The 11,508-nt window shown below is 39.5% G+C and overlaps 2 protein-coding genes across 5 annotated transcripts in view; one reads left to right on the plus strand and one right to left on the minus strand.

Annotated features, from left to right (window-relative positions):
- The window catches only part of LOC139141351 (dynactin subunit 2-like), a 147,646-nt gene that overhangs the window by 106,600 nt on the left and 29,538 nt on the right, over positions 1-11,508 (minus strand). For all 4 annotated transcript variants that reach the window (XR_011554156.1, XR_011554157.1, XM_070710985.1 and 1 more), the window contains exon 3: positions 2,196-2,292. Coding sequence is in view for 2 of the 4 variants with exons in the window: in XM_070710985.1 (XP_070567086.1) it covers positions 2,196-2,292 (97 nt within the window). In the remaining 2 variants the exon portion in view is untranslated. The remainder of the gene's footprint in view (positions 1-2,195; positions 2,293-11,508) is intronic.
- Positions 4,893-7,934, plus strand: LOC139139727 (uncharacterized). Its single transcript, XM_070708585.1, has 2 exons — positions 4,893-5,241; positions 5,419-7,934. Exon 2 carries the CDS (start codon positions 6,322-6,324, stop codon positions 7,210-7,212), a length of 891 nt encoding a protein of 296 aa, XP_070564686.1. The 5' UTR covers positions 4,893-5,241; positions 5,419-6,321; the 3' UTR covers positions 7,213-7,934.

Below are 11,508 nucleotides of genomic sequence, written 5' to 3' on the forward strand. Positions count from 1 at the left end.
AAAATCATATTAATTATTTTTTTCTGGGTGAATTGATAGGGTTTATACAGTACAAGAATTACATACAATGTAAGTCAAATTTTGACCAAAAATGACAAAAAAATTCCTTAAAAATACAGATTTGCATATTTCATCACAATTTGAACAAGTCTAAGTTGGGTTACCCCTAGGGACCTGTATACCAAATAACAAAGCTGTCTGACCAGCGGTTATGAAGAAGAAGATTTTTTACCAAAAACACCTTTTTTGGCATTAATTTGCCTATTTTCAACAATATCAAAAAATTAAAAAAAATAGTTTCTCAAAATCCTATTTTTCATCTACACAACAAATATCAAATCAGTAAGTACTGCGGTTCTCAAGATATTTGAGTGGACGGACGCCTCACAAACGGACATACATACATACATACATACATACATACATACATACATACATACATACAGACTGACGACGGACGCCGGACGGATACCCATCCCAATAGCTTCTATAGACTATAGTCTATAGTAGCTAATAAAATCGGTTGAGATATGCCTGAGTTATGGCTCTGTACATGAAAAAATCGTAACAAAATGGCCGCACGGCAGCCATATTGGATCGTATCACAAAACAAATTCACGTGCATATCGATGACATTGGTCAATGTCCTTGTACCAACTTTGAATAAAATCAGTTGAAACATGTCTGAGTTATGGCTCTGTACATGAAAAATCGCAATAAAATGGCCGCCTGGCAGCCATATTGGATCGTATCACAAAACAAATTAACGTGCATCTGTATGACATATAAAGTAATCCTTGTACCAACTTTGAGTGAAATCGCTCCAGGCATCTCTGAGATATTTGCGTGAACGGACGAACGGACGGATGGACGGACATGACCAAACCTATAGGTCCCCCCAGACAGTGTCCGTGGGGACTAATTATGCACCCAATGGTTGGCAAAATACCAAAAACAACTCCCACTTGTACTGCAGTGGAATGGGAGGACACTTGACCTGAATGTCCTCCCCTTCTTCTGCCAAAGGTCAGTCACTTCCTTTGCTCATACTTGGTCTTGACACCACTGGACTTACGCAGAACGGACTGCCTGGCTTTCTTGGACTTGCCAGCTGCCTTAATCTAAGCAGAGGCTGAATTGACACAGAGGAAATTTGCAGATACATGAAAGTCACCTATGTACACACTGCAGTTGCTAATTTGATATGACGGTGCATGTGTAACATTATCATTTACCTGAGGGTTGCTCTGACACCAACAAATATGTCCACTTTATCCATGAACCTGAGCAATCATTCAGCAAGGATGGTTAGCATGCTTTGTAACAAGGTGACATTTTAATCGCTGACAATGCACAAATCCGTCCAAATAAAGGTGAATAGAATCTATCCAACTGGCTTGAAACCTTATAGTTTAACTTCAACATATTTCCCTGAATTGAACCCTGTTGAACATTGCTTCAGCAAGGTGAAGAAAATCCTGAAAGCAGAGAGATACCACAGCCTCATTCATGCTAACTTACCCGTGGCCCTGTATGATGCCCTCTGAGAAATTCCATGCCAAATACAGCAAATCATTTCAGATACACCGGGTGTGATATTTAATTGCACAAAATGTGTAGCTTTATTGAGCGAGAATTGCACTTGCATGTGTATGATCAACACTTTTTTCTACGTCTATTTTGTGGCTGTGTCATGAATTTGAGGGAAGTGGCACAGGGAAAAACACTACATTTATCTGAAGATAGAAAACAGGACAAATGTCTCATGCTGCAGAGTAAAGAATTGGCTAGTTGATAATATTCATAAAGTTCCTTATGAACTTCAAAGAAAACCTTTTATGTGTTGTGTCAAACTTGTTGATAGCGTAGACAGCCCTCGACATGTTGAAGTGAGAGTCATGATTGCTGACATCGCAAGGAGAAAAAAAATTAATATTGATAAGAATTTACATGTTTATTCATAAAGTTCCATGCATTTTACTTATCTATTGAAAATAATTCAATTGACCAAGACCAGCGCTGTAGCTAGTATATTTCAGCCATTTGTACACAAAAGAATTATGAATACACTATAGGCTCAGTCTTGGTAAATAAATATTTAAAGATAATTCAGTACAAGTTGTCATTGAACACTAATCTTAGTCATGAATGTACGTTGCAATATTTAGGATATAAAGTGTAAAGGAATGTGTTACCTAAAGAACTGGCATCCAGAGACTTCCCCTTGAACCTGGTATATGCAGAATTAGCATTAAGTGGTATTCGGTCTACACTTTCACTATTCAGCTCATCCTGTAATAGAAAATATGCCATACAGATCATACTTTGAACAATGCAATGCTGTCCCCAGGCTATTTAAGGGAGCATTCAGTTATTACGGCCGGGGGTGGGCCGGCAAACTCCAGGGGGTGGTGTTGGTGGTTACCTTAAATTTGAAAACTGCAAAGAGGGGGTTAGGTATTTTTCAACAGCTCAGAGGGGGAGGGGGGGGCTCACTTAATTTTCATAAGTATCCATCCCGTCAAAAAGCAGTTTCAGAGTCCAGAAATATTCTGGGAGATAAAAATGTTTCACTGCATGATTTCATTCTCTGAAGTCATTTAACTGTAAATCTGAACAAAAGTATAATTATCTGTCACATGAACATCTTGACTAGGCAACTCTGAGGCTTTTCTTATTGTAAATCGAGTTCACTGTGGGGGCAATGAACAATTCCTATTACTTGCATATTAGAGATATAGCAAGTTTTGTCAGGGAAATTATTTAACAGTTACCTGTAGACTAGTACTATGAAAAGTGAAATTTATACTTTTAGGTGAAATTCCAATACCATAATTGTTGTCAACATCTGAACTTTCAAATACCCTATTTGAATCAAGTACATTTGTATCAATTATCAAACACCTATAAAAGCACAAATTAATTTAGTCTAGCATTGTAAAAAAAAATTATTCATAGTTTTCTCATAGACTCCAATGTATTGTGAATTAACATTTTGTTGAAATTCCAAAATCCAATTCCTTGCACACATATCCATTTGTAACCACCCTAGTCTAATCAAGTACATTAATATTAATAATTAAGAGTACATAAACACACAGATTTACCTATTTTTGTATTTGAAAACAATTATTCATAGTTTCTTCATAGACTCCCATGTAGTGGATGGACATTTTCAGTGAAATTCCAAAATCAGATTTCTTGTACACATAATATGCACCTTTAACCATCATATTCTAATCAAGTACAATTATGTTAATTATTCAACGTCTGTATATGCACAAGTATAGAAAGTTTTTCATTGGAAAAAAATTATTCACAATTTTATCATAGACTCCCATGTATAGTGGATGAACATTTTTGGTGAAATTCTAAAGTCAAATTTGTTGTCCACATACCAGTTGTAACAACTAGTCCGTGGGCTGGAGGGGCCCACCGTGTACCCCCCCCCACATCCCTACTACTTAGGTATTTTTTTGTTCTTTAGGACCTGCTGAACAAGAAAAAAGATGTTAACATTGGATATTTTGGGATGCACTACCTATCTGGGCTGGTTTTTGACTTGCATGTACCGCAAAAAATGGCGAAAAATGGGTAGGGGTAGGGGGTACTATATCCTCCCCTACATTGAGTAAACTAGCATGAAATAGCACAAACCATACATTTTTGGAAAGCTGAGATTCTGCTCTTTATGAGAAATACCAACTTTAGCAAAATTAATTTGTGTACATAGAATAGGATGACTTTAAAATAAATTTTTTTGACAATTTTGAATTTTTTTACCCAAAATACCATGTAACAATTGTGATTTACTTGTTATTAAGCAAAATTTTCACAGCTTTTTGTGTTTGAATTATTTATTCCCACATATTAAACAAGAAGGAAAGTGTTAACATTAGATATTTAACTATACACTACTTCTCTTGAGTCATTTTTTGAATTGCGTGTATCTGTATGGGGTGTGCAAAAGCTAGGGGTAGGGGTACAACATTCTTTCCTTGATGAAGTAAACTGGCTTGAAATGCCATATACCTTATAGTTTTAGAAAGCTTAGATACTGGTCTTTCTAAAATGCATAAAGTTTTAGTGAAAAAATATGACGTCATAGAATTGGATAACTTTAAATCGATTTTTTCTGGTAATTCAGTATTTTTAACCGGAAGAAAATAAGATAACTATTGTTTCCTCCTTATGAAGCAAATCAAACACATTTATGGATGATATTTACTAATTGCAATGTGCTGAAGAAGAAATTAAATGTCAAAATTGGGTATTTACCATGCATTATTGTCTCTAGTCACTAAAATAGCAAGTTTTGCTACATTGGTATATCGTGAATGGGCATTTTATTGTTATGCAATGAACTAATGCACATCCTTAAAAAGAAGACTCGAAAACGTGCACACATAGTCATATTGCCATTTTCTCCTTCAAGTAAATAGATTATTGACCACCGTCTATTGTTATATAATTTAATTTTTAAAAATTTTTCTAAAAATAATTTTATTTCAGGCGTATTTGGAAAATTGTCTATGCCTCCTTGTCTTACTTTATATACAGCAAGCATTACTAACAATCTATTAGGCCGAGGCTAGAGGGGCGTCTACGTGCACCTCCCCCCTCATCCCACAGGATAACAAACCTGTAATTTTCAGAAGCTTTGGGATCCCTAGAATAAGAAATGGGATTTAACAGACAAAATATAGGGACTCAATAGCTGTTACGGTCATGTTTTGAAGGGTACCACAAAATCACGATTTTGTGACCCACGTGGATTTTTGTCAAACCTGTCTCCTTGTATGTGATCTGCTGAGCCTACTGTTTAACATGACCTAGGTTATGGGGTACTATTAGAAAGGTGATTAATTTTCTTGAAAATGGTATATAGCAATATGCAATATCTTCTATAGTTTTCATGAAATAGGGCCATAATTTACCCCATACCCCAAAGTTTTATGTCACAAATTACTGTCAAAACTAATCTAAATTCCACCAATTATTTACCTATTGTGTTGAATTGACCCTTCATGACCCTTTCTAGATTTTCAGAAGATCGCCCTCTATCTTTCTTAAGGCCCTCTGACACAAAGGTCAAGAAACTTCTTGGTAAAACAATTAAAAGGTTAAAGATTAAATTACACCACGCAGACACGTTTTTCTTCCACTGTCTTAAAGCAAGTAGACATGCCACGTGGATCTCACTAACACTCCAGCCAAAAGTAGGACTGTAGGCGCAACGATGTAAGTTGATTTCCTTTTATGACCTTCCAATTATTTAGAGGACCATTTTGAATGCAGCGCTTAGATATTTTAGTAGAATTTAGTTCTTTTATTCCGTTTACTTTGAACTTGATTTACCTCGACTCTCCGATGTAGACAATGAATGACCTTGTATTTTTAATCTCTTTATTTACCCAGTTTTCACCGCTTCTTGAATAAACCTATCCTAAACTAAAGCAACTGAGGGTGGTTATTTCTTGGAGTGGTTGGCACTTAGCGGATACAAAAATAACTGGACTCCGCCACAGTGAAAAATCGTTGGAAGTGAAAACCAGTGAACCATTGGACAAGACACTGGCTCGAGTGCACAGCGGACACTGGCACATAGGCTACAAGGTAGGCCAACTGTATACACATATACAGCCAACTACAACTGACTCAAAGAAACTATAATGGAAGAAAATAAAGTCGAAGGAGCTGAACAACCAGCTCACACAGAATCTCAAAATGAAGATCAAGAAGATATTCCTAAGGCAGAAAATACCACAGAACAAACAAAGGAAGGGGCGGTTCCCAGTGGGACTGCTGAAGGTGGATCTGCTGCCCGAACTGAAGGGCGCCCTCTACAGGACAGTAGTAAAAACGAAAGAGGACTGCTCTATGCTACCTTGAACACTGAAAAGGCCCTGTCAAGCATTTGGAACCAAACAAAGGGAGTTCTCATCGACCTCAGGGGGATGCAGGACCAAACAGAAAGCAAAATTGGTACAGCAGAGACACTTTCCAAGGAATATGAACAAACTTGGAACAAACTTCAGAGACTTTATCAACAAGACAAGACTCCAGAAGGTAAGGAGCATGCAGAATTAACGGAAATAAGCTTCAATAGGAACATTGAACAAGCAAATGAATACATTAACGATGCAAAGACAAGGAGAGCTGAAAACAGCGTCCTCATCTTCAAATCACCATCCGAACGAGGATCTACACTAGGCAGCTTACGTAGTTCACACAGAACCAGATCATCAACATCATCCAGAACAAACGCCTTAAAGGCACAAGGCAAGGCACGCTCTGCAGCAAGAGATCGAGGCAGCGTATATGAAGACAATTGCTCACCATCAAGCAAAAATCAAAGTTATCGAAGCTGAAATGAAAGCAGAAAAGGCAAGGATAGATGCAGAAACCCTCCAACAAGTAGCGGAAGAAAATTCCTTACCAGTACAGACACTTACTACACCAGACCAGTCATCGAACGACCATGTATCACGATACATTGCAATGAAAAGAGAAATGAAGCATGATCCATTACCAACACTGAACTTTACCGAGTTCGTACCCAAAGCACAAAACAAAGACTTAGAATCATCCCCTCTACTGATACAACCAGGACAGGGAACACCAACAGAATCAGGTGAGACAGTCACACCTACTTCAAATCAACAGACACCTACAACAAGCCAGAACAACAACATGCAACCTCTGACGGAGATAGCCCAAATGATGGCCCGTCAACGTTTACCACTACAACAACCAATAACATTTGGAGGCGACCCAACCATGTACATGTCATGGAAAAGATCATTCGAGGCCACTGTGATAACGGCCTGCATACAGACATCTGAGAAACTTGACTTCCTGCATAAATACACGCAGGGAGATCCGCAGAAAATCGTCGAAGACCATCTACAACGTTACGTAGACGACCCAGACGAGTCATACAGAGAGGCTTGGATAGAACTAGAAGACAGATTCGGCAACCCTGCAGTCATCACCGCAGTAATCCTGGAAAGACTGAAGTCCTTCCCGAAAGTTAAACCAGACGAAAGCAAAAAGCTACTCGAACTATCAGACTTGTACTCTAACACAGAGGCACACATGAGAAAACTTCCTGACCTTTCGTCCCTCAATACACCACAGGGACTCAAGCCCGTCATGGAGAAGTTACCAAGATTCGTCCTCAACAAGTGGAGAGATAACGTGGCATCATAAAAACGACGCCGCAAAACATTTCCTCCATTCAAGTTCTTCAAAGACTTCCTGAAAGACACAGCGAAAGCAGCATGCGATCCTGATATTCCAAGACCAGACGACACACACCCTGGAACAAGTAAGTCAAAATCCAGTCAACAAACGAAGACTAGAGCGCGTGTACACGCAACGAAATCATCAAATGAAGAAAAACAATGTCTCTTTCACGAGGCTACAGGACATGACCTGAAAGATTGCAAAGCATTTGCAAAACAACCAGTTGCTGACAGAATTGAACTGTGTAAGAAGAAAGGCTTGTGCTTTAAATGCACTGAGAAACATCTCGCCAAAGACTGCACATCGACCATCGAGTGCGCCATATGCAAGAGCAAGAAACACATCACCTGTCTCCACGCTACACCCGGTGACAGGTCTAAGCAGAAAACACCGAAGCTAAACCAGAAGATAAAGAAAAGGAAACCCAAGAAGCTACAACAAAATGTACCAGACTCACGAAATGCCCAGCCGGACGTTCGTGTGGGAAGATAGTCCTCGCAAAGGTGTATACACAAGACCGACCAGCAGACTACATAGAAACTTACGTAGTCCTAGACGACCAGTCCAACGCCTGTATGGGTGACAGCCACCTCTTCGACGCACTGAAGATACACGGCCCAGACCTTGAATACGAACTGTCAACATGCAGCGGCAAAGGAGAACTCAGAAAGGGACAACGTAGCAACCGCGTCATCTAGAATCACATGACGGAAAGAAAAATTCTCTCTTCCCAGCCTGCTAGAAAATGACAACATACCGAGCGACAAGAACGAAATACCCACACCAGACATTTGCAAGGCCTTCAAACATCTGAAGCCCATCATCGATTACATTCCAGAACCAAAAAAGAACGTTGGAATTCATCTCCTCATCGGCAGAAACTGCCCAGAACCACTGAAAGTCAGAGAAACAAGGAACGGACCTGTTAACTCGCCTTGGGCTCAACGCACCGACCTAGGGTGGACAATTTCAGGCGAACTGTGCCTAGAGACAGCAAGAGGTGTAATCCGCACTTCAGTACACCGTACGACTGCAACCCTCAACGGCTACAACGAATCAGCGCTCGAATGTAACCATCACATTCACATCAAAGACATAATAAGCCCGAAACCCGTCAACTTCGGCACCACCGTCTTCAAGCGGACACCTTACGACGAACATTGAAGACAAGCAATTTCTGGACATCATGCAACGAGAAGTCCATGTAAATGAGGAAGGAAATCAAGAACTTCCTCTCCCCTTCAGGCAAGACCCGAAGAAATTACCGAACAACCGACAATCAGCTCTGAACCGATTCTACAATCTACAGAATCAGTTTCAGCGTAAACCACAAATGATGGAAGAATACTTTCAGTTCATGAAGAAAATAACGGAACGTGACCACGCAAGTCCTGTTCCAGAAGATGAAATAGATGCCGACAACGCATGGTACCTACCACACTTCGGTGCCTACCATCCCAAGAAACAGCAGATCAGAGTAGTATTTGACTCCAGTGCAAAGTACAATGGAGTCTCCTTGAACGACGCATTGCTTCAGGGACCTGACCAAATGAACAGCCTCCTCGGTATCCTGCTACGATTCCGACGCGAGCAGACAGCAGTAATGGGCGACGTGGAACAAATGTTTCATAGCTTCCACGTCAACAAAGAACACAGAGACTATCTGCGCTTCTTTTGGTTCAAAGACAACGACCCCACGAAACCAGTAATTCAGTACAGAATGAACGTACACCTGTTCGGCAATGTCTCCTCACCAGCCATTGCTACCTTCGGACTGAGAAAGATCGCTGAAGACGGCGTATCTACGTATGGAGAAGACGTGAAAGAGTTCATTGACAAGAACTTTTACGTCGACGACGGACTAACCTCAGCACCAGATGCACAGAAAGCTATCAGTCTCATCAATAGAACAAGAGACTTACTAGCGACCAGAAACGTTAACTTTCACAAGATCGTTTCAAATGATGAAGAAGTCATGACAGCACTTCCAAACAAAGTACGAGCCAAAGATCTACAGAGTTTGGATTTCAACCAAGACACCTTACCGACACAGAGATCATTAGGGGTCAAGTGGTCTCTAGAGGCGGACGCATTCACATTCGAAGTAGACTTGAAGGAGAAGCCATTCTCACGGCGGGGAGTACTGGCGATCGTCAACTCAATATACGATCCACTCGGTATACTCGCACCAGTTTCCATAGAAGGAAAACTAATACTACGAGGCCTCATGACAGAAACTAAAGGACGCAACTCATCAAAAATAATCGCAATCATACCAATCCATAATCCAATAACACTATGTCAAAATTTGTAAGACAATAGTTGTAAACATAGACACAAAACAGCACAGAACAGACAGTAAATAGACGGTACAAACAGAGTCAAATTCATGAAAGAAAGATATATGGACCTCTGGCCAAAAGACCAAGAAGTGATGTCAGGTGTTTCGAAAATAATAAGCGCATCCTGCCCCACATGTGGCACCCGCCATATATCAATCTGTAAGTCAGATAGGTAGTGGTCACTAACTAAGGCCCAATGTCACCGATGCCATCAGTGATCATTTGTCGAAGAGAGATATTGTATTTATCTACCAGCTTGCGATACCTGCCAAAAAAGCGTTTGAATGTAGAGACAAGTCTTGCTCTGGTGTAACCTTGATTTAACAGTTTGAAAGAGAGATGGCCATGTCTCTCTACAAAATCACCATATGAACTGCATGCTCTTGCATATCGTATAAGCTGGAAATGTATACCCCATAAGCAGGTGAGAGTGGAATATTACTGATGAGGTGTGGAAAATTAATTATACTAAAGTTGAAATCATCTCTCTTGTCATATAGCCTAGTAGAAAGGTGACCATTGGAGTCAAATTCAAGTAAAATGTCCAGATATGAAGCAGAAGAGGCCGTTTCTGTAGTTTCTTTAATCTCCAATTCTTGAGGATAAATCATAGCGAGATATTTACTGAATTCAGAGTTATTCAATGAAATAACATCGTCTATGTATCTAAATGTTAGGTTGAAAGTACGAGCTACAGAGACCTTTTTCTGCTTGATAAGGTTCTGGATAAATTCTGCCTCGTATGAGAACAGAAATAAGTCGGCAAGTAAGGGAGCACAGTTAGTGCCCATGGGAATTCCTATACACTGTTGGAAAATGTGTCCTCCAAATTCAACAAATATGTTGTCAATGAGGAAATCAAGCATACTGATAATGTCTTTCTCGGTATAAAACACTTTAGCATTAGTTGTATTTTTAACAAAATATGTAGAATTATATCCTAATACCACATATTTGTAACGGCGTGAACCGTTTTTGTAGAAAAATGCTTGGTTGATGATGTTTTTCAAGCGTTCTTTCAATTTGTCATGTGGTATTGTGGTATACAATGTGGAAAAATCGAAAGTTTTAATAGATGTTATTTTTGAAACAGATCTTGATTTCAAATTTTCCAAGAGTTCCTTCGAATTTTTTAATATCCACATTTGATTTATACCACTCCGAGAAAAGACAACATCACAGTATGATTGAAGTCCCCGTTTAACAGTACAAAGAACAGAAGTCAGTATCTTCGATAACTCTGTTGTTGAACATTTTGAAGATCCTGCGATAAACCTAGCTTTGTAAGGTGTTTTATGGAGCTTTGGTATCCAGTATAAGCTAGGCAACTTATTATGGTCATCCTTTGTTGTAATATTAAAATTATCCATGAATGACTTATGGTTTGCCAAAATTTCAGATTTGTTGAACATTGATTGTCTGTAAGTGGAGTTGGTTGAGGTCTTAGTTACACCAAGTTCGTCTATAAGACATTCAAAATAATACTTCTTACAGACAAATACAATGTTATTGGCAGCTTTATCAGCAGGGACGACAACATATTTGTCATGGATATCATTCAAACACTTAACAGCATCAGGATCTTTAAATACAGAATAGGGTCTTCTGCAAACATGTGATCTTAGTCGACCAATACGGCCACGCACTATTTTCCTCACAGATTTGGATGGGATGAAACATTACCAGAGAAATACTTGCCCAGATGGACCCACTGGTGCAAAAACCTCAACTACATCACAAAGATACAGCTACAGCGATGCTACACTCCACCCACCTTCGGACCCATAAAGAAAACTGAGTGTCACATTTTCTCTGATGCCAGCAATGAAGCCATAGGTGCTGTAGCGTACATGCGATAATTAACCATGAAGACAACGTCAACGTATCATTCATACTTGGCAAGGCAAAGGTAAACCCG

Source organism: Ptychodera flava, chromosome 9 (assembly GCF_041260155.1).
Source record: "Ptychodera flava strain L36383 chromosome 9, AS_Pfla_20210202, whole genome shotgun sequence".
Lineage (NCBI taxonomy): Eukaryota > Metazoa > Hemichordata > Enteropneusta > Ptychoderidae > Ptychodera > Ptychodera flava.

Coding starts and splice junctions, on each gene's coding strand:
- LOC139139727 (XM_070708585.1), top strand. CDS start 6,322: ATGAAGACAATTGCTCACCATCAAGCAAAAATCAAAGTTATCGAAGCT.